Source organism: Camellia sinensis, chromosome 3 (genome assembly GCF_055761805.1).
Source record: "Camellia sinensis isolate YWXY chromosome 3, ASM5576180v1, whole genome shotgun sequence".
Taxonomy (NCBI): domain Eukaryota; kingdom Viridiplantae; phylum Streptophyta; class Magnoliopsida; order Ericales; family Theaceae; genus Camellia; species Camellia sinensis.
Genome location: NC_138963.1, coordinates 13,781,989 through 13,806,809, shown reverse-complemented (window position 1 = coordinate 13,806,809; position 24,821 = coordinate 13,781,989). Strand labels below are relative to the sequence as shown.

The following is a 24,821-nucleotide window of genomic DNA, read 5'->3' as shown; positions in this document are numbered from 1 at the left end:
TTAGTAATAAGTGGGGTGTTCAAAAAAAATTTATTAAAATTTAGGGTTTAGGGTTGGGGTTCAAAGAAATAGGAAGTCCAAATAATTTTGATAGGTGCTAATAGCAGCACTCTAGTTCAAAGGGCTTTATGTTATAGAGATTATTCATTATTTAAAAAAAACAGAAAAAAGAAAAGAAAAAGAAAGCATACTTATCAAATAAGGTCGAACGGCGAAGAAAGGTATTGCTACGTTTGAGTTCATATGGGTTCATCATTTGAGGAAGGAAAACAACCCATTTTTTTACATGCCTACTACTGTTTTTTGAACGATACATGCTTACTATGATGATGAATATTTCGATGTATAATGTTTTTACTGTGAGTCAACTTTGTATTGTAGCGGAACCAACAAAAGGCGAGTTGGTACATCAACCAATTAGATATAGTTTTCTTTTGAGATGTGGGTTATTTTTTTATTTTTTAAATTTTTGTAAAAGAAAAAATAAAATAATTATAATTTAAATGTAATATTTTATTTTATTAATTTTTTAATATATTTTATTTTTTTATGACTAAAACAATCCCAAAATCGCATGACAAACATAGCCATAAGTTTAGTAGTTTATACAAATCAAACTTTGTTTTATTAGTTATCTATGATTTTGGTGAATTCTTTAGGTGTCGTTTGGTAATATTTAGATATCGTTTGGTAATACTTACATTTTCAGTTTTCTATTTATATTTATAAAAATTTAAAAAACTCAAATAAAAACTTGTTTGGTAAATTTTTGATTTATAAATTAGTGGTCTCAGTTTATAAATTTAGTCAAAAAATGTAAATTCAAAAAATGTGTTTTCATTTTGAATTTTGAATTTTTTTTTTTTTACCACCCAACACTAACTACCACCCGCCACCATTTTTCACCACCATCTTCCGCTACCACCACCCACCCCCCACCACCTGCCACCACTACTCACCACCCACCACCCACCCACCCACTCGCCACCGCCGCCACCACCACCACCACCACCACCACCCATCTGCCATCCATCGCCCGCTACCACCACCCACCACCTACCCGCCACCACCATTCATCACCCGCCACCACCAGCTACCTACCACCACCACCCACTCGCCACCTACCCGTCACCCACCCGCCACCACCACCTACTGCCCACTCACTACCACCCACCACCGGCCACCGTCACCCACCCACCCACCCACCCACCAACACACCAACACCACCACCACCCACCATTCGCCACCCACCTGCCACCACCACCCACCACCCGCCACCACCACCACCACCACCCACTCGCTACCACCCATCACCCGTCACTATCACCCATCCACCATCACCACCTGCTACCTACCAGCCACCACCACCCTCCATCTACAACCCACCTGCCACCACCACCCGCCACCACCACCACCACCCGCCATCGTCACCCACCCACCCCCATCACCACCCGCCATCAGCCACCGAATCGCCACCACTACCCACTCGCTACCACCCATCACCCGCTACCGTTACCCACCCACCCACCCACCCACCCACCCACCACTATCCGCAACCCACCACCCACCGTCACCATTTTTCACCACCGTCTTCCATCGCCACTAGCCACCACTTGCCATTTCTCACCTTTTTTTTTTTTTTTTATATATTTTTAAATTTTTTTAAACATTTTGTCAATTACCAAACGCGTTTGTAGTTTATGTTTTTCTAAAAATAAATAAAAAATAAACAAAAACCAGTTTATAAAATTTTTATAAATATAAACTGAAAACGTAAACGTTACCAAACAGACCCTTACATTTTCAGTTTTCTATTTATATTTACAAAAATTTAAAAACTCAAATAAAAACTTGTTTAGTAAAATTTTTGATTTATAAATCAGTGGTCTCAGTTTATAAATTTGGCCAAAAAATGAAAATACAAAAAATGTGTTTCTGTTTTGAGTTTTGAGTTTTTTTTTTTTTTACCACTCAACACTAGCCACCACCCGCCACCATTTTCCACCACCGTCTTCTGTCACCACCACCCACCCCCCACCACCACCCACCTGTCACCCACCACCCACCTGCCACCCACTCGCCACCACCACTCATCCCTCGTCGCCGCCACCACCACCACCACCACCACCACCACCCACCTGCCATCCACCCGCCACCACCCATCACCCGCCACTACCATCCATCGCCCGTCGCCACCATCCGCCACCTACTTGCCACCACTATTCACAACCCACCTGCCACCACCTACCACCACCAGCCATCCACCACCACCAGCCACCCGCCACCCACCCTGCACCACCACCACCACCCACCTGCCGCCACCACCCACCACCACCACCACCACTACCACCCACTCGCTACTACCTACCACCCGCTATCGTTACCCACCCACCCACTACCACCACCACCCACCATCCGCCACCCACCTCCCACCACCACCCGCCATCCGCCACCACCACCACCCACTCGCTACCACCCGCCACCGTCACCCACCATCACCACCCACCTGCCGCCACCACCCACTCGCTACCACCCACCACCCGCCACTGTTACCCACCAACCCACCACCACCACCACCACCACCACCACCCGCCACCACCCATTACTACCACCCGCCATCCGCCACCCACCTGCCACCACCACCCACCACCCGCCACCGCCGCCACCACCACCACCACCACCCACACCCACTTGCTACCATCCACCACCGTCACCCACCCACCCACCACCACCAGCTACCCACTCGCCACCACCAGCTACCCACCGTCACCACTTTCCACCACCGTCTTCCGCCGCCACTTGCCACCACTTGCCATTTCTCACTATTTTTTATATTTTTAATTTTTTTTAAAGATTTTGTCAATTACCAAACGCGTTTGTAATTTATGTTTTTCTAAAAATAAACAAAAAATAAATAAAAATCAGTTTATAAAATTTTTGTAAATATAAACTGAAAACGTAAACGTTACCAAACACACAGTAGTTGGTAGCTCTTATTTTAAATTGTACTTATTGATGAGGTAAATTTAGTCAAAATCTTTTTAATGGACTATGATTTGGTGAAAATGACAATTCAGTTTATTTTTTTTTTTCATAAATCTCCTAAAGAGAAAATATATAATTAAGGACAAAATAAAAAATATATATATATATATATATATATAATTATTTATTTTTTCCTCTTTCTTTCTTTGATAATATTATCAGAGTAACACGCTACTGTGAGACAGAATAATATGTTACTATCAAATAGAGTAATTGTCAAATAGAGTAACATGTTCCTGTTACTATTTATATCAACTTCAATGGTAATAATTTTTTTGAAAAATAATTTCATAGTCAATATGGATCTTATTTGGAATAATATTAGGGATACCAAATTTTTTATTAAATAAATGACCAAATGTCTCACATGGGTGTGGGGTCCGCAATTTTGTGGTCCCCTACCCATGTGAGACATTTGGTCATTTATTTAGTAGAAAATTTAGGACATATAACATTTTCCATCTTATTTGATAGATCTTGATGACAGAATTTTAAAAATATTAATTTTATTAAAAATCGACATTTACATTAAAAGTTATATTATTTTAAAATTTAATATTTTGATAATATAATATTTCCTAGACTTTGAAAGAAATTTTTTTTGTGTTTAACTTTAATACATTAAAATTTTATTATGAAAGGATTTTGACAAAATCTTCCTAGTGATTACTGTGGAGGTGCCATTTGCATGCTGGAAAGTTGACCAATTTGAGTTAGGGCATCCAAAGTGGATGTATTAAGCAATGTTGTAGTGTTAGGGACTAAATTCTAACTAGCTGAAAATCACTTTTTATGTTCCAATAGAAGTGTTAACATACCTATTAAACATATCAAATGCCAAGAAGCTCGCCACAATTAGCAACCCATTTAGCCAGCCGAAAGAGAGAAAAAAGAGGGAGGAATGCTTGCTGACATAGTGCAGTGGGCGGCCCACTGCACTTTTTAACTATTATTTATTTTATTTATTATTTATATATATATATATATATATTTAACACACATCTTAACACATATCTTAACATATTTATTATATCATCACTTACTTTTTAAAATTAACAAATATTTAATACATCTTTTTTAATTTTATTTTTATCACTTTTTATTATATAACATATTTTAATACATATTTTTAATACATCCATTATAGATGCTCTTACAAATTAAAACTACATTACGACCATTTTGACTGATTGACTTAACAGCCCTTCTTCAGTATATGAAAGTGAAAATGATGGACCCAAAATGCAAATGGTTTGGACGCACTTGGATCTTTTAAAAATAATTCTTCTATGTGCATCGAATCCATTACATAACTACACATAATTTTTATGTGAAAAAGTTTAGATTTCATTATGTTGATGGATTGCACTTAAATTTTCAGATATTCAATTTGTGGTTGCTAAAACAAGTGGGTATTTTCTTTTGTTGCAGCTTATAAGTAGGAATAATTTTTAGGTTTATTTTTATCTGTAGTAAACTTTTTTCAATTTCAAGTCAAAAAAATTTACTTTTTAAGTTCGTCTCTGGTGTAGATGATTCAAAAAATTTAAAGAAAATTTGAATTTTTTTCAATAGAGATCCAAAAAAAAAAACTTTTATTTGATAAAAAAAATTAAATTTTATTTTAATTTCAGGGCCATCAAGTCCAGACGGACGAGACATAAAAAAAATAAAATAAGAAATTTAGTCCTTTTTAAACATAATTCTTTCACATGTGGGTTATTATTAATGGGATGTTTAACACTTGAGGTTAGTGGTTGTGGGAAAAAAAGGGAAAGGGGAGGGTGGGTGGGTTATTATTAATGGGTTGTTTAACACTTGAGATTAGTGGTTGTAGGGAAAAAGGGGGAGGGAAGGGGGGTTGTTCATTTTTGTTAGGTAGTTAAAGACAAAAGATGATCGGTTTAATATTTATTGTAATTTTTCACTTACTGTACACTAATAATTTTATAGGGGATTTTTTTTTCCCAAAGTTTTTTATGTAAGTCATTGTGTTGTTTATTTCAATTGCGATTTGTGTGGTTGTCATTGACATTGATTAATATACGGTTAGATTAATACTTGAGACTGAGTGACTCTCACGACCCCCAATTGATGGGTGACCATTCATTATGTATTTTTTTTCCCCCTTTCTCTCTCTCTCACAAGTGTGTAGAGGTTGTGAGAAATGAATTTTGTGAGGGTCTGTGTCAAAACCCATATGGTTATTAGCATGTGAGAAATACAAAGGTGTTAGTTTAATTATCAACTTCTCAATATTAGGGTTGTTGCACTAGTTCAAGTCCAACTATGGAATCAGCAATATTCAATTTCTAACAAACTCGGTGGTGAAATTGGACCACCACTCCCAAGTTTTCTTTCTTCAATGTAAATGCCGTAAATGCAAATGCCAGAAAACAAGAATATTTGAACTTGAAAAGAGTCAAAAACTTGAATTAATCCCAAAAAGACTAAGGAAAAACATAGTATTTTCTTTCTATTGAATTGAATTCCGAAGATGTATTCCATTTAGGTGACACTGTTCAGTAGTTGATGGTGCGTTATTTATTAAAATATGTCATAAAAATATAATTTTTGTTCTAAGTTTTATTAACTAACGTCTGTAAAATACTCTTTAATAAAATTCTTGTTTAAATTATATTGGATTCAAAATTTTGCAATTTACAATGGGCTCTTCCTTCAGCATGGTTATGGATATGAGGTTTTCCAATTCTTTTTAGATGGGATATGAGGATTTCTTTGATTTGATCAACTAGAAAAGTATTCATAAAATAAAATATATGTATCGAATCAATTTTGGGTGTAGTTCACACACTACACTAAATTGAATATATGCTATACATTTTATTTTGAAATTTGATGGTATTTCATATGTGTAGTATTTAAAAATAAGAAATAAAACTTTCAGGTTCTTGAAAAATTATTAGATATTTTCATAATATCATTTGATATTATTTACGTGATATTCTTGACTAATGAGAAATTGTAACACACGCTAAGTCAATCATTCTTTAGAGGAAATATCATTTTGCTCCAAACTTTCACGTATTTTTCAATTTGAACCCCAAATTTCAATTAATATCAATTTTACATTCAAATTTTTAAAATTTTGATCAATTTAACCCTTACCATCACATGTCGTCTACAATTGGACGGAATGTGCTAACGTGGTACCAAAGTTCATTTGGAATTTCATTTTACCCCCCAAGCTATACCTTGAAAATCAATTTGCCCCCCAAATATAAAAAAAATTAAATTTAAATATTTAATAAATAATTTTTTATCTCAATAATGAAAAAATTAAATTTTAAATAATATACACTTTGCAAAAAAATAATAAAAAATATAAAAATTGTCATTTTGAATTATCTTGAGACTATGAAGTATGAATAATTCGACGAACATGTCGTACCCGTACCAGGTACTCACCGACATTTGATATTTTTGCATACGTTGTACACAAAAACAAAATATGTACTCAAAATTTTCTTTCTTAATTTTTGGCCTAGTTAGACATATCTAACACTACAAAAAAATTGTTTTTTTGTGACGGCAAAATGCCGTCGCAAATACCCAAAACGCCGTCTTAAAAGGTTTTTTGTGACGGCAACTGACTTTTTGCGACGACAAGTGGGGGGTCGCAACAAAGGGGGTTGCAAAAGGGTTTTAGCGACGGCATAACGCCGTCGCCTTTTCTTTGCGACGGCAAAAACGCATTTTTGCGATGGAAAAATGCTGTCGGCATTAATGCGTGAAAATCTGAGATTTTTTGAGACGTCACTGTGTTGCCATCGCTAAAAAGGTTATTTGCAACGGCAAAAATACCGTCGCTAAAGGGTTATTTGAGACAGCACCTGATGCCGTCGCTAAAGTACTATTGGCAACGGCAAATAACACCGTTGCGAAAGGTCTTCCTTTCAACCAATTCCCCTATCTTTTGCGACAGCATTAATGCCGTCGCAAAAACCCCTGGTTCTATTTTTTTTTTTGAGACGGTGTGTATGGTGCCGTCTTAAAAAAAAAAAAAACTGTAATAAAATTATTAAAAATATGAAAATGACCTGTATTAAATGAAAAATAACTTTTAAAAAAAACAATAATTACAGAATAATATAAAAAGCCCAGTATATAAATAAAAATTCATCCATAATTAAAATATTCTTTCATTCATAACAACACATAAGCAAAATTATCCCACTACATAATGCTGCATAATACATACATAATGTTGTTCACAAATCTAAATAACGTAAATAAAAAACAAAAGTTTTCATCATGATTCTTCCGTGGGTTACAAAAACAAAAGTTAGTTATAATCGTTACACGCTGCATTCCACAAGAAGCAAACTGCTACTCAGGAAATATTTGAAAATAACAAAATAAAAATAATTAATGACAATATAATTGTGTTAATATTTTAATTACAGAAAAACATAAAAAAATTAACTACTATATAATTACAAAGATAGTTTAGTAACTAATTTTGGCTAGACAGAAATCCGGCCCTAACTCCCAAACCGGAAACCCGATTGGAGTCCCGTCTTCTCCCACAAGTCTCTCGTGCCTAGGCGGTCGTGTGTGCTAAGTTTCATGCTAAATCGATGTCGTTTGGTGATTTTGGGGCGTTAACACCTCGAATTCAAATTTCTTAAGGAACTAGTTTGCCTAGACCGAAATCCGGCTCTAACTCCCAAACCGGGAACTCGATTGGAGTCCCGTCTTCTCCCACAAGTCTCTCGTGCGTAGGCGGTCGTGTGTGCCAAATTTCGTGCTAAACTGACGCCGTTTGGTAATTTTGGGGCGTCAACACCTCGAATTTAAATTTCTTAAGAAACTAGTTTACCTAGACCGAAATCCGGCTCTAACTTCTAAACCAGGAACCCGATTCGAGCCCCGTCTTCTTCCACAAGTCTCTCGTGCTTAGGCGGTCGTATGTGCCAAGTTTCGTACCAATTCAACCCTGTTTGGTGGTTTTGGGGCGTTAACACCTTTGTGACAACCCTCACCACTGTTTACTGATAATATCACTGATTACTACTAAACTGTGACTAAACATGATTAAGTAACTGGTTATTCATGCGTCATAGTCTCAAGATAATTCAAAATGACAATTTTTATATTTTTTATTATTTTTTTGCAATGTATATATTATTTAAAATTTAATTTTTTCATTATTGAGATAAAAAATATTTATTAAATATTTAAATTTAATTTTTTTATATTTAGGGGATAAATTGATTTTTAAGGTATAGTTTGGAGGATAAAATGACTCTAAATGAACTTTGGTACCACGTTAGCACATCTCATTCAATTGCAGATGGAATGTGACAGTAGAGGCCAAATTGATCAAAATTTTGAATGTTTGAATGTAAAATTGATATTAATCGAAATTTGGGAGTCAAATTGAAAAAGTGTGAAAGTTTGGAGAAGAAAATGATATCTCTTCCATCCAGTATCTTCTAACTATGTTAGATTTATAAAAATAAATTTAAAATGGTGAGTTGTATATCATTTCCCTTAACAAAAATACATCAACACGTGGTGTAAAAATTTTCACTACTGAATAATTACTCCTAATTCCCACAAAATAGTTTTTCAACAAAAGAATTCATTTGGTCAAAGAAGGTAAATAAAGGTAAATTAAATGAAATTTTAATATGAGTGTCATAGTCGTTCCAGATCTGCCTGGTCTCTATTCGAGCGCTCCTCTTCGAGTGGGAGTTTGAGGGGTGAACCTCGTCCTGGTTATGGAGGTGTCTCAGCGGTTGATCGGTATTCGGATCATCATCTGCCGAGTTTTTGTAGCGGGTGTGTTTGACTATAATAGTAGGAGTGTTTGAAGGGAGGAGGCGGCACAAGGGAGCTTGCAGTTAAAGTGGCGTGGGTGAGCTTGCAGATAAAGTGGCAGAGGTGGGTTTGGAAATCCAATGGTTGGAGGTGTAGGGCCAATGGTGTGTTCCGGCCATAGTTTTCGGGCAGGGGAGATTTTTGGAGTTGTCGGGCAAGTGTTGTGCAGCAGTCTATGGAGTTTTTCCGGCCATAGGCTATGGAGTTTTCCGGCCAGAGAACATCCTCGGCAGGAGCTGGCGTGGGTCTTGGCGTGCAGCAGGCGTGGGTCTTGGCGTGTAGCAGGCATGGGTCAGGCGTAGGAGTGTAGCTGGTGGGCGTTGGAAGTTGGAACAGCATAGGTGAAAAGTTTGGTTTTAAAATTAGCAGGTGGGCGTTGGTTTGGGAGTTGGGTTTTGGTTTTGACTTTTGGTTTTGTGGGTTAATTTGGTGGGGTTTCATGTAATTTTTTTTTTTTTTTTTTTTTTTTTTTTTTTATATAGTTAAGCTCTTCTTAACTTTTTTATTTAAAAAAATTGTGAGGCCAAGGGGTTGGTTGTATGGATGCGAGTAGCAGTAGTAGGGGTATTTTGTACTTTCCGAATCTCTCTCGATGCATGTCATCTTCCTGTACCTTTAATTTCATGCTGTTAATGAAATTTTTCTTTGCTGATCAAAAAAAAAAAAAAAAAAGGTAAATTAAAGATGGGTTAGAGCATCTTCAACGGTTCATCAAAATTTTTATCAAATCTAAGTAAAAAAGTGACTTTTTTCTCATTCTGATACGGAGGGCTCCAATGGTTCATCAAATCAAATTTTCATCAAATCTGCGCTGGGACAACTGGTTGGTCGACCGGTGAAGGCAAAATTTTTTTTTTGAATTGTTTGAACCTTTTCAGTGAACTGTCTGAACCTTTTTCCGGGACGATCGGTTGGTCGACCGGCTGGTCAACTGGTAAGACAAATTTTTTTTTGAACTGTTTGAACTTTTTTTTTGAACTGTTTGAGCCCTTTAGTGGTCGACCGGTTGGTCAACCGGCTGGTCTCCGCCAATGGTCAGGAATAGTGATTTGGTGAAATGCTGTGCCTGTTCTCATTTTGGTGAAAGGTTTGGTGAATTCTCGATTTGATATCGATTTGGTGAAACCGTTGGAACTTCAAAAAGTGACTTTTTCACCAAATTTTAAATTTGATGTCAAATTTGATGAAGCGTTGGAGATGATCTTAGTCCCCTTCTTCCTGCAATTCACTCCAATCCCCATTCTCCAAAATTCAAACTCTCTCTAAAAAAACAAATGCATTCAAAGAGGGGGCCATATCTAGAAGCACATCAAAAGAAACGCAGATAAGAGCAGTGTATCAAATGTTCACTTTTGTGTTTTTCCATTCTCTCTCTCTCTCTCTAGGGCTCTACCACTTTCCTTCCCTTTTGACCAAACTAATTGTGTTTATTAATTCCTCATGAAAACCAATCTTCCTATAGTTCACACTTGCGTCAATCACCAAAATTTCAAGACTAGTCACTAAATTGGTATCTATGCTTGTGTCCCATTGGAATTTATTTATTTTGCTAGACCACATTGCTTTATTAGTTAGCCCATGACTAGTGTCAGTATGGTGCAAAAGGAAAAATGTGATCAAGCATATATATGCCCTAAGCCAATACATTTGGGTATGTGCCCTAGATAAGGCCATTTGCCCTGCACAAACCATAGCAATTAATTTATCTCTATTTACTTCACAATTCAGGCATCTTGTTAGTATTATCAATAGTTATAATAAGAAAAATCAACCCAGAATAGATTGTTTGTAAAAAAAAAAGAAGGTAAAAGCACAGAAAATCAAATTTAAAAACACATATTAACGTTAAGTAGCAGTTATATGTATATATGGCTCAAACTTGAACAAGAATTTAGAGTAAAAGTAATATCATATAATTATATCACCAATCTTTGATCAAAGAGATTTCCTATTATAATGGGAAATGTTTGGTAGCTCTAAAAAGAGTCTCCTAATCCTCCTAATTTCCAATTTTGGAAACTGTTTTCCTTTTTTCTTTCTTTTTTCTTTTTTTTTTTTTTTTTTTTTTTTTTTTTTACCTGAAATGGAATTTCGGGGGATTCGGGCTCCCCCAATTCGGGGGATGAATCACGGCCCCTATTATAATAGTGAGAAATGCATAATAAAGTGAATGAGAGATACCAAAAGTCTGTCCAATTCTATTTGTGATTTTATATTAACTAATAATTGTAATGTTTGAATTATGAATTTAAATAGGGCTTAGAAAAAGAAAATGAAAAAAAAAATTAGTTTATCTTTTATTCACATTTTTTTTACTTGTTCTTTCGAAATTTTTACCCACACGATTACTCAAGGTTTGATTCTTGGAGACAACTTGCAAGAAAGTAATTTCTCTTAAATTTTCCAATCCAAGCGTGGATGGTCTGCTTTTAACTGAATCAGAAAAGAAATTAATTGAGATGCATATTAGCTCGCCGAACACTCTTGACCGCTGAATCCAAAAAAAAAGACAGAAAATTACTGTTCAGTGAAAATCTTATAAAATTATTGCACATTAATAAAAAATTATGATTATAATTATCAATATTTATCATGTTTATCATATTTTAGTACTTTTTTTTTTTCTTCTTCTCCTTTCTGACCACCACCAAATCACAAAAAAAAAAAAAAAAAAATAAGTAAAAAAAACGTACACTTAACGCTTGTTTGGTATGCAGTCAACTTCAGTGAACAAACCATATATTTTCCATCAAAAACAATGAAGATTTCTCATTACAATGAGAATTTTAAAACCCTCTCTTTATCTTTTTCCATCCTCTCCTTTTCCTTTTTCTCTCTTTCCCTCTCATCAAAATCATCATTAAATACCTCCCACAACCTCTCCAACTGCCTCTTGTTCACAACCCCTCTCTCTCTCTCTCTCTCTCTCTCTCATGATGTCTAAGAAAATGAGCAAGAAAGTGTGTTTCAGTCCTGAACTCACCAACAAGCCACCAAGCTTCTATAACCATGGAAGTGGCACCAAAGTTGGTGGTATACAAAGGAAGAGAGTCATCAGAATCTTGAGTTTCAGACTTCAAAATGACTCCTCTCCGGGTGTTTCACCGATGGGATTTCTAAGGAGTATGAGAGCTAAGTTTGTGAGAGCGTTACGCTTCGTGTCAATCACAAAGAGGTCTTCGCGTAAAGTTTCATCGTCGTCTAGTTTGACAAGGTCTAGGTCATATGCAGCAGATGCCATTGATTCTCATCGAGCTGAAGCTGTAGAGGATTGTATCGAGTTCTTGAATTCTTCTTCTTCCTGTTCGTTGCAGAGATCAAATTCAGTATCAGCAAGTTCTTCTTGCTAAGAAAGTAAGAAGTTGATTTTGGTTTGCATGTAAAAGAAAGAAAGAAAGAATTTTACGATTCATATAGATATCACAATGAGTTCTACTGTTTGGGGTAGGAAGCAAATTCATAATTTTCAAATACTTTATTTTTGTATTTTAAATAATTCATTATAGTAGCAACCAAACTCATCTTCTTTCTATTTTTTTCTATAAATTTTAGTCAAAGGGCTGAGGATGTCTCCATTCACATAGTGTGAATTGAATCAGTCCAACTGAGACCCTTAGATTTATCATGAATTTTATTTTAATAATTTAATTTATTAATCTTTTAAATTTTAGTGTGTAAATCATTAAAAAAAAATTACCTGATATTTGTAACTATACGATTTCATCATCTTTGTCTTTGATTTCATCACATTTGTCTTTAAAATAATTAGATGTGGTCATAAAAAATTATTTTTATATTTCTAAGGGATGTAAAGCAGTAATACTTAAAATATTAATCAATATATCAACAAGCATACTAACTAAAACACGACATATAATGTGAATTCCATTATTTCGTGTGAAAGTAAAATAAATTTTATATTTAGTTAGTATATTTCTTGGTAGATTTATTAGTGTTATTAACATTATTGGATGTAAAAAGGAGCTACTGATTTCAAAAAATAAGAAGCCCATTAGGAGAGCTGTTGGAGCTAATTTTTTGAGGTGAGTCTACCTAAATTAGTTAAAAATGAAAAAAATAATAATAATAAGAAAGCTGTTAAGAGATACTCTAAAAAATATCCAATACAACACTATATTACACTCTAGAATGATGTAATGATATAGAAAACTTGACAAAATTTAAAAAATTAAGAACACCAATATTTTACTAACATTTCACCGAACTACTTTTGTTTCTAGGGTGAATGCTTGCTGGTCAGTGTTGTTACTAGAGGTTTTTTCTATTTATTATTAATACTATCCTAGGGAAGAAAAACTTATTGCGATGTTTCAACATCTTCCGTGATTACATTCTACATCACCACCATCCAACTCTTCTCTATATACATTGGTTATCCAATATTCTCTATAGTCACTACCACCATTATTTCAAGGTATCTACTTTTTCATCAATCTTTGATACAAGAAATTAAGTGTCCCTAGAGAAGATGAATCTATCTATAAGATCCATATAAATAATAAATCAATTACCATTGTAATTTCTTGGGATAGTTAAGTCACCTCTAATCTACTTGTGCGGTGAAGAGGAAGTCTATGTAGTTGACTTGTGGGGTAGCTCCTATTATACCGTCTACTACCCATTGTGGGTTCACCTGCTCCTGCTGCTCAGCGACTCCGCTAACCCAACTCCTTAGAAGCTAAATATATAGGATAGAGGAGATTTGGAGATAGGATCCCGTGCCTAGTTCGGAGGCACCTTTTTTTTTTTTTTTTTTGAATTGTAGTTCAGAGGCACCTTGAAATGATAAAAATGTCGTAAGCCCATCACATTTCCATAAATTTAAGCATAAAAGGACATCAACAAGACATGGTTGTAATGGAAACTATGATGATGGCGTCCTCGAACAAGCATATCATCATCAACAGAAGAAAGAAAGCACTTATAAGGAATCAATCACCTTTATAGCTAGAAACCTAAAAATGGACCCTAATGCATCTGTATTCTTGTGCCTAGCAAATACAATCGACAAAACCTCAAAAGTCCACTATCACGCGAATGTGTCAACAACCAACCAAATATTTCAAGGAATCACGAAAAGCTAAATGAAGGGCATTATTCTGCACTTGGTAGGCCATTTGATAGTGAAGAGTGGCAGCGTACGTAGTACTGACTTGGATAGCTCCATCTAACTCTAGTGGATCAACTTGTAAGTTGAGAATTTCAAATACACTATGAAAGTAATATTTCATTTGAGAAAATCAAACAGTATCAGATAGAAAGTAAGGCATGAATAGGCATCCATTAGGGAAAAAGCAATAGTTAACTCACATGCGATGCATCAAACATGCACTCCCAAAGAATTGGCTAGCAAGATTCCAACCAACAACACCAGAAACAAACTCCCTAAACTATAACAGCCGAAAGACCAATTGTTCCTGTCCACTTACACGGTTAATCTACAAGGAATCCCATTGCCAATTTGACGAGATATAATGAAGGGGCATTACCCTGTCTTGGTTCCAGTCCAGTCCCACCTGCCATGTTCTGACTAATGAATAGTAATTTCATGATCAAGACAACTAATAGGATCAAGGGTCATAACCCGAGTCTTGACTCGCCACCCTATAGGTCTGTCTCACACTAATAAATAGTACAATCAATTATATCAATTCTAACTAATCCAAATCATTTCGCCACCGTATATGTCCTTTGTTATTAAACTTGTACGATTTGATTCGATTCAGTAGGTAATCAATTCAGACAAGTTGTGTGATTCGCAAATAGTTATGAATCGTAAGTGAATCGGTGAACCAAATTGGTAAATCGTAAATTACTAAAATCGATGTTTGGTTTCTTTTTTGCTTTTTTATTGTTGGAAAAAGGTTCACACAACCTTTTTAAGATCTTTAAGATTATTATAGGAAAATGCTAGAGGTCCCAAATTTTCTACCAAATAAATGACCAAATGTCTCACATGAGTGTGAGTTTGAGACATTTGGTCATTTATTTGGTAGAAAATTTGGTATCCCTAGCATTACCCATTATTATATGTCATCTTTTGACTTTCTCTCTCCCTATTTACTCTCAAATACGAACCTCAGCCAAAAAGAATGAACTCTCTCTACAATATTCTTAGTTTATATTCAATTTTATCTAAACACTTGCATTTACAAAATGAATTTTTTGAAGGCATTAAGTCAGATTTTAGAAAAAAAATGTTTTTTAAAGATTTTAATATGTTAACCTTGTAAAATGTCAAAAAACATTGTTGTTGAATTATTATTACTTAAAAATTGAAAGTTTGTCTTTGTTTGCTTTATTTATTTATTTATTTATTTATTAAGAATAGTTGATAAAATATAATATCTAATAGGAAAAATGTGAAGCGGTAAATATGAAAATCCATGTTAACTTCTTACCTAAACCACATGATCATTATTTAAAATAATATTTTCATTAATTTAAATCTAAATATTTCATATTCATTAGATATATTTAATATATAAGTATGTAGATATATTTTTCTATCTAATTTTAAAAAACCAAATCTTTATGATTCATAATTTGATTCGATTCGCGATTTGGTATAATATCATTTCAACAAATCATTTCAATTTACGATTCGAATCCCAATTTGACAATTATATATAAGACTGGCTCACACTAATAAATAGTACAATCAATTATATCAATTCTAACTAATCCAAATCATTTCTAAGGCAGTATTGGTGCTGCATAGTTACCACAAATCAAGGGAGAGCTTCTCAAAATCTCGGATCCCATGACTGGAAGCTTTCTTCATTTCAAGAGCTCGTGTAAGGGGGACCAATTGGTGGCTGTATTGGATCCAAACTTTGGTATGTTTCTTCTGCGAGTCTAGGGAGTGGATATGAACGATCCAAGTCATATCCACTGACATCACCGCTAGCCAGAAAAGGGATATACACCTTGGTGAGCCCTTTCAGCCACCCATTACTGCAATCTGTCGAGAAACAGGTTTTTCATTAAAGGATAAGCCTGCAGGCAAATGGACAGTCGACTAGGACACCTTGATGACAAATAATCCATCTGAGGACTGATTATTCTTCCTCACAGATCTCATTGCTCCAAATTGACATAGATCTTTATAGTTCAACTGATAACTGAAAGAACATATCCTCAGAATGAAGCACAAAATAAAATGCTGTGGTCAATAAAGATGATGGAGAGGAGACAAGATGCTGAACAAAACAATCATTAGAAGATATTATTTTTGCAGCCATTAAACATGGTACATTGACCGGTAAGCAAATTAAAATTCACCAACTGATAATGAATCAACAGCAGCGATGAATCAAGAATGGAGACCTGTGGAGACCTATGGTCTCTGGCTGCAACATGAAAAATTCAAAAATTCTCATCAATGAGAAGCATCAGAGTAGGACAGATTCCCCTCCTCCCCGGAAGCTTCACCTTGAGCTCTATCATGTGTGAAATCCAGTAAAATCCAATCAACTTCAAGTGCTGGCTGGGACGGGAGCAGGCTTCAAATCCTCAGCTTTTTCATGTTCTTTGTTAAGCATCTGGGGAATAGGAGAAGAGGATGTTTGTAAATGATCTTTTACCCATCCAATATTTATAAAGATGCAAAGAGGGCCTGATTGAAACATCAAGAAAACTCCCAAAGTCCATCTATTAGTACCCCTGTTGAGAAAGATCTGACATTAACACTCCGTGTTTCGATCATGGGGTGAGAAAAGAAAAGAAAAATGACTTTCGTCTCTCATCTTGGTGAAAAAGAGTAGAAATGATTGTGATTTCTCACTATCATGTTTGGATGAGTAAGAAAACAATGTATGTGATATAGGGATATGAATGGTATTTCTTTTTCTTTTCTTTTCTTTTCTTTTTTTATTTACTGAGCAATCACGGTATTATTAAAAAAAATACACAACCTATTACATAAATGAGTTCTATTTCTCTCAAATTTTCACCACTTCTCACCTAAATTATAAACCAAATATGAGAAGAGTTAACTTTCTCCTCAATTCTTGTAATTTCTCACCAAATCACTCGATCCAAATGGACTATAAGCTCACACGACACCTGAGCGACGATCATTATAAAAACAGGATGTGGAGGCAGCATTCTTGCACCTGTGGCAGGCTGATTTCAACCTTCTACATTTGGTTTATCCCGTAAAATAAATATGTAAATTATTAGCGCCTAAAAGACCACCTAGTAATTTGTATTTTTAACGATACCCAACATATAATCTATACATTAAGCTAATTATCAGGTACCAATAAAGCCATGAATTAAGTACAAAATGACATTTGTGTTGAGGAGAGCAAAAGTTACCTTGCTATTGATCAGGTCGTGGAGTGCTACCACACTTCTGATCAAAGAGGAAAGATATATGACCAACATCATATCATTTGTTTTCACTGCAAATACAAAGGGGGAACAAACAATATGTAAGATGGCTGGCCTAGACGGGGGTTTTTGGAAATTGGTCCAGCACAGAGCCCACTGGCTTTCCGCTTAAACTCAGGCCAAGCCAGGCTGAGCAGGCCAATTTTACATTCCTACTTAACATATTTGGTTTCTTTCTTATAATATATATAAATATTTACCAGCAAATGCCTCGATTAGCTCAGCCACATTCAGATTTGGAAGAAGGTTGAATACATCCTGCAGTTTTATAGAAATTCATATATGAAATGTGCAAAGAAAGAATATATTAAATGTTAAACAAAGGCTCCATTTTCTAAGTAGAAATAAATACAAGTCAATATAGGAGATTACTTGTAAATGATAAAGGATTTCATGATTTAAAGGAAGCTTGCCATCAACAACAAGATCAAGATAACCACGTATTTCTCGTAGTCATGCATCCAAACCCTTTAAGGCTGCAAGTTTTCCTGTAACCTAGCAAGTGCAAAGGTAAGTGTTATTCACAATTCTCCTTTTGATCGAATATAGTTGAAATACCCATAAAGTTACAAAGCAAGAAAATTAAAGGAAAGGAAAAAAAAGTACACATTGTCAAACTACAAGATTCAATTCTTTACTATAGCTGAGTGAAAGAAAAAAATGCAACGAAACTTAAAATAAGCAAAATTAGAAACCTCAGTTGCAAGTGTGCTAATGGTTGTATCCTTCACATCCCATAGCAGGTGTTCCACTCCTGTTGGCATGAGAAATGGAAAAAGCAGGAAGATCAAATATTCCACTCCTTTTGTATACGCCGTGTATGCAATTTGTGCTCATTGTTGCATTAATAAATATGTTTATCAAAAAAAATATATATTTTGTTTCATTAATAAATATACTTATCAAATAAAAACATTCAACATCTAAAGCAGATTGCATGTTCTGCAGTTTTTGTGGAAACAAATAGCTAAATGGAAAAAGGAATACCAATTTCCTCAACTTCATGAGCAGCAATTTCTGAGGGTACATGAGCAAACACTTTCTGGCTCTTCAGAGTAGCATTCTGCAACCATAAGTGACTGTTACTTTGGTTCAATTTCAGCATGATAAAGGATTTCAGCAACTAATAGCAGGGTCACAAACTTTGTGATTTTTTTATCAGTTTCTCTCTGTTATTCAATAGACATTCTAGATCAAGTATATCTTAGCAACAGATCTCTTATATCCAAGCTCAATATAACATATCTGATCAACTATATACAACAGCTTGACAAGAAACCCTGAAACTACTATAGTGGTATTTACCTCTTTAACCTCTTCAACAGCATAGTAAGCCTTAGTGGGTATTCCAAGGTCCTTAGGTTGGACATCTATTATGACCAAGACAGGATTTGGAACATAACTGCAATTACCAAAGGCATCAAACAATAAGGGAGATACATGGAAATAAAAAGAAACACAGAGAGAGTTGTTGTGGGGATTGCCAAGCTATTTGTTGATTGGATAGATAAGAAAAACAAAGATAACAAACTGCAAACACAAAATTTTACTTGCACAAGCAGCACCTTCTCTTAAGTAGAAAGATTAATTATCTCACTCATTAAAAAAACCATGACTATCTAGGTCATTCTCTCGCAGCTTTGGTCCCGTACTGTACCAACCCACAACATGCTCCTTGGCTGTGACCATTTCACAAGTTAATAAAAAGCAATTTAGTCACAACACCCTCACAAAGTAAAGGTACGACTGATTCTTGCCGCTACAGGTGAAACACGTACCATTTATTCTCTTGAACATGGAGAACATTGACTCATGGTAATTGTGGTCAAGAAACCACATGCTTGGATCCTTATCATCTTCTTCAAAAGGAACTACAAAATAGAGAGAGAGAGAGAGAGAGAGAGAGAGAGAGAGAGAGTGTAATAACCCACATTCTTGTCTTAGTCATGTTCATGAGTATTTATATGATTTTGCCTTGTTAAGTTTGTACATGTAGACTTTGACTTGTTTTGCCTAAAGTAAAAGTCCCTATCTTGTTTTGTGCTTATGTGATTTGCTTGAGTATTGCTTGTATGCTTTGTTCCTTGCTTGGTGTGTGTAGCCTAGGTCACACCCTTGAACCTCTTACACCTAGGACCATCTTAGAATCACTTCGATTGACCTTCACCTTCACCTTGGCATATTGGCCGAGATGCCATCATCTAGGCCGAGGTGTTCATCACCTAGGCCGAGATGTTTATCATCTAAGCCGAGATGTTATCATCTAGGCATCCAACATTCTTGATCCTTGCACTTAGTGATCTTGTTCCTGGACTGGTATGATCTACACCGAGGTGTGGCACAGTTAGACCAAGCATTATCCTTCCTAGCCGAGATCATCGAAACCTTCTTGCCCGAAGCCTATGTTTTGATCTGAGGTCATCGCCTTGTTAGAGTGCCCTTGTCACCTTGCTTGTTATACACACTTTGTCATACTCTTGTCTTGTCATTCTGTCACCTTTTTGAGGACATCCAATTCGGCGTTGCCACGTGTCCTAGCAGAGGGTTAAGTCAGGTACTAGCTGAGAACCCATATCATTTTGTCATATCCTAGCCTTGTAGAGAGAGAAGCTCTAGGAAGAAGAGGAAGTAGTTCTTAAAGAGAGCTAGATTTCCAAACTTGATCCTTAGAATTTGAACCGTTGGATTTGCATTTTGAGGTTAGATTCTTGATTTACTCTTGTCGTTCTTTATGTTGATCTATTCGCATTGCATGATCTAGCATGATTCATAAGTCATGCATTGATTTAAAGTTTGGTTTTAGAAAGAGAAAATGATGTTCTTTTATTCTTGAAGAAAAACCATGTTTTGATACGAAAGTTTGTAACAAGTTCCACATTTTTTTGTTTGTTTTCATGAAATCTCCAAGTATGGTTACCTAGGTCCATGATTTTGAACTCATACCATGAAATCTCAGATTTTGGAATAAAAGTTATGAATCTAGCATTCATGTTCTTCATGTTCATGTTCTTCAAGGGAGGAAACCCAGATTTCCAGACTTCACCTTTCCTTAGGTGTGGTCACCGAGACCACTCTTACCTAGATCTCACACCTAGGCCAAGCATCGTATCTCACATTGGCCTACCTTGCATGATCACTTGCACCATTAGTCTATCTTGCATGCACACCTAGGCTAGCTACTGCACACCTAGGCCGACCATGGTATACTCTTGCCATCACCTTGTAACACCTCGGCAGGCAGCTGCACACCGAAGCCTAGGTAACCACACCTTGGCCAAGAGGTGTGGGACCTCGGCCAAGACCTCCTGAGTTCACCCAGCTGGGTCATTTTAGCCTAGATCATCTCTGTGCATCCATTCCAAGACCTGATTGGTACCCAGCATGTTTTTCCTAGAAGAAAAATAGTGTTTTAACTCCCAGTACATGTTTTGCTTTGTCTTGACTTGGTTTTGGAAAGAAATGCCGGGATCTTTTCCCTCATGTAAAGCTTGTTTTGAAAGTGCATTTCATAACCATCTTTGAGCATTCCTTCTTGTCTTCTTGAAGTGCATTCAATGGACTTTTATTATGTATTTGTAGGTCTTGGATCCCTGCCTTAATCCCTACACCCGAAGAGCTATGTGAGTGGTATTTTTAATAAAGCTATGTTACAATGTTTTGATAAAAGCTTGCTTTGTTTCGTTTTGGAAAAGTATTTGTTCAAGTATGAATGATTATCCCTAGTTTTTGTATCAAGTATTATATTTGTTTTGATGACATTCTTGGAACGTCCTTTCGTGCTAGGGGACGTTAAGCCTATGTAGCACCTTTGTTGAGATATCTCTTTTGCCACCGATGGTCTTGTACGGGTGAGTTTGTCTAATCGATCTCGGGTCGGCCACCGACGGTTGTGAACGGGTGTGCTTTGATTCCGAGACGATTATTCCCTTGTTTTGCCACTGAAGGTTTTCCGCGTGGGTTGTTTAACCGATTCTGGGTCGGCCACCGACGGTCGTGAACGGGTGTGCTTCGATTCCGGGACGGTTATTCCCTTGTTTTGTCCGGAATATCATCTTTTGGTATTATGTAGATGTTATTAACATCCAAGAAGTTTTGAAAGACTTTGATTGATGAACTTGATTCATCCCATGTTTTGTTACAAGTTATGATATGTATTGTTTTGATAAAGATATCGGATATCATTCATTCAAACCTTTATTTCTAATATCATTCACTGAGTATCCAAGCTTACCCTCCCCTTTATATATATGTATGTGACGAACAAGAAGGCGGTGACGCCTAAGATGTTATGTGCAAAATGTTTTGATTCATATTTTGTATCATCTTGAAGATTATGCTTCTTAGTTTGTAATTCATTTCTTTTGTATATTTCGGCTTGAGAAGCCTTTTGATCAAAATGTAATATGTACTCCATTTTATTTTGTATTCAAGTTGTAAAACCATGTTAAGATGTATGTCATTTCATTTTATCTATGCACAGCTCTTATGGACTACTTAGATTTAAATTTATTGCTTCCGCACATGTAAGCCCCATATGTATACTCTGATTGTGTGTGAATTTTTATAAGTTGGCCTTTGGTAATCTCGGATTACTGGCCATCACGGCAGCATTCTACTAGGGGCGAAATAGGGTCGTGATAGAGAGAGAAAGAGAGAGAGAGAGAGAGAGAGAGAGAGAGATTCTTCCATTTAGAAACACTAATAAATATTGTTAAACTCATTACACAACAAGATATAACATTCTATAAACCAAAGTACAACCATAATTTACAACATATATAGAATTAACTAACTAAATCACTTGCCCAGGACTAATTAGCATATAAAATGTTCTTTGTAGACCTATGGAGCATATAATATTGCCCTACTGCTATGTGCAACCTTCACAGTGAACAACTATAACCAAATTAAAATCAAATTATATACAGGGTTCCAAACCTTTTGGGACAAGTAAAAACAAAAATAAGTCTCACAACCTTAAATCACTATCAAGACCTTAATGCACAAAGAAAGAGCACAAACAAACAACTTCATTAAAAAGCTCATGAAAAGGAAGCCATTTAAGAAAATTCACCTCTCTACCGCTCATTATTTCCATCATTTTCTCTCATTCCCTCCAAAAGAAAACCAATCAAAATCTAACTTACGATGTAGACCCAAAAATCTATTGGCATTCAGCCTTAAAAATTCAATAAAACAAACCCAAATTGTGTTTCTCTGGAAGACCAATCACAATCTAAATTAGTACCATTCAGCCTTAAAACCCCAATAAAACAAACCCAAATTGTGCTTCTGTGGACAAATAGAGGGAAAAAGTTGGGTTTTTTTTTCCATTCAACTGTACTCATACATACATGAATAGAATGCAAAAAGTGAAATTGGGACTAGAAAGCAATGGAAATGAGAAGAAGCTCAAGATCTGAAGAGAAATTGGGACCAGCGTAGCTGTTGGAGATATCGACGGTGCCTTTGAAAGAGCTTCCGAGGAGGACACCGATGACGCGACTTGGTTGTAGTTGTCGACGATGCTGAGAAGAACCAGAGGGTGCACTATCACTTTCTCGATCGGCCTCGCTGATATTTGCTGCGCCTTTATCACATCCATTGCTAAGAATGCTTGAATGCTCTGCTCTATGATAACCTCAATTCCAACGATTTAGTTCAATTAGTTCAAGTCTTGCTCTGCAAAACCCTCTCCCTCTCTGCCTCTGTGCCGTGGTTGAGTTCTCTCCAAGAGAGGAACTTTTCTCCCCCAAGAAACGGTTAATGGTACTTTGGCTCCTAAATTTTGGAAATGTGGCACTTTACCCCCTCATTAATTAAGGGTTAATTGATAAAATGTCCATTCTTATGAGGTCATTTTAATCCATGATTTTTGTTGGTGATATACCAGCATGGCCAATGGCGGCGACTAGTGATGGTAAGGTAGGCACAAAAGTAATGTTAAACGGATAGGGAAATAAATAAATGACATATGTACTTATAAGTGATATTGAAATAAATAATTTGATATTTATTTATTTATTTATTTATATATATATATATATATATTATATAAGGAAGATGAAATTTTTAGTGAGAAGACTTGTGAGAGTTCCAAAATCTTATTCCACAATTGTTAATTTTTGTGATTTTAAAAAAATCTAAAAATAATTCTGTTGACTAGCAAGATAATTATAGATTAAACAAAAAAAAAAACAAAACAAAAAAATTACCTAAAATTTTAAATTATAAGTTCCTAAAATCTCTCTCATAATATTTATCACTTTCTTAAATCTCATTTCATAACAAAGTAATTATACATTAAAAAAATATTATGCTTTAAAAAAAAAAATCTCATCTCATAACTAGGAATAGCAACGGTGTGACACCCTAAATGTTTAATTAAATACCACATAAATATTTATAGTTGTTGATATAGTTTATCCCCGGTGAATGGATCGAACTGGTCCAAGCTCCTCAAGCCCAAGCGCAAATGATCGAGCCCACCGGATACCCTGCAAACAAGTTCAATGGGGAACGGGGTAGTCCCCCAGTGAACCCTCCGACGATCAAGTTAGGAAGAGAAGTAGAGTATATAGGAGAAGATTAGAGATAGAAAGCTTAACATTTTTCTTGTCTACAACGTTCGCTTATATCCTTTGGCAATTATTTCGCTGTTCCTTCCGACCTGCTCTCCTTGCCAAAAGCCTATGCTGTAGCTTACCTTGCTCAGGGTAAGGGGGTCCTGTTCCGGCGGAGAGGTGTTGTCGTAATAAATGCTGTGATGGGCTGCATTAATGGTGATGTGCAGTGGCAATAACTTTGCAAATCTTTGTCTGTTGATGTGGCTCGTCCTTCACCCGCCACGTGTCTGAATGCCGTTGGTTCTTGATGCCATATTGGATTCCAACTGTTCTGGACTCCATCGGCTGGGTTATGCATTGGGCCCTGAATGATGGGCTCGGGTTGCTTATAGTGGTTCATGGCCTTTGTGGGCCTGTCAATGTCAGTAGTTCCCCATTCCCGAGTGCAGCTTCAGACCAGCTAAGGGAATATGCATGAGGAAGATGAGTCCAACCGGGATGGGCGGCCAAGTTGGCGAGCCGAGCGTAAGATGGTCCGACCGTGGGGAGGGCTGATCGCGCGAAGGCCGAGCGGAGGGCCCAGCGGGAGGCCGAGCGGAGGGCCGAACGGGAGGAGATGCGACCGCGCGGGAAGGCCGAGCTAAAGGGCTGACCGTGAAGAGGGGCGACCGCGCGAGAAGGCCGACCATTGAGGACAGGCCGACCGTGGGGAGGGCTGATCGCCGAAGGCCGAGCGGAGGGCCGACCGGGAGGAGATGCGACCGCGCGAGAAGGCCGAGCTAAAAGGCCGACTGTGAAGAGGGGCGACCGCGCGAGAAGGCCGACCATTGAGGACAGGCCGAGCTAAGGGGCCGACCGTGAGGAGGGGTGACTGCGCAAGAAGGCCGAGCGGATTGGCGAGAGGCTCAAGAGGCGGCGTGGCAAGTGATGATTTGAAGTAGAAAA

The 24,821-nt window shown here is 36.5% G+C and overlaps 2 protein-coding genes across 2 annotated transcripts; one reads left to right on the top strand and one right to left on the bottom strand.

Moving 5' to 3' along the window:
• Positions 1–11,840: 11,840 nt before the first annotated feature.
• On the top strand, positions 11,841–12,242 carry LOC114261670 (josephin-like protein). Its single transcript, XM_028201953.2, has one exon. It carries the CDS (start codon positions 11,841–11,843, stop codon positions 12,240–12,242), a length of 402 nt encoding a protein of 133 aa, XP_028057754.2.
• A 3,233-nt stretch (positions 12,243–15,475) lies between these two features.
• Positions 15,476–23,163, bottom strand: LOC114261630 (26S proteasome non-ATPase regulatory subunit 7 homolog B). The gene is given in 11 exon segments (XM_082919128.1): positions 15,476–16,457; positions 17,236–17,321; positions 17,511–17,568; positions 17,683–17,805; positions 18,006–18,064; positions 18,298–18,373; positions 18,616–18,712; positions 18,908–18,989; positions 19,089–19,181; positions 22,748–22,816; positions 22,819–23,163. Coding segments are annotated over 8 exon segments (615 nt in total). The 5' UTR covers positions 22,916–23,163; the 3' UTR covers positions 15,476–16,457; positions 17,236–17,321; positions 17,511–17,568; positions 17,683–17,763.
• Positions 23,164–24,821: the final 1,658 nt, after the last annotated feature.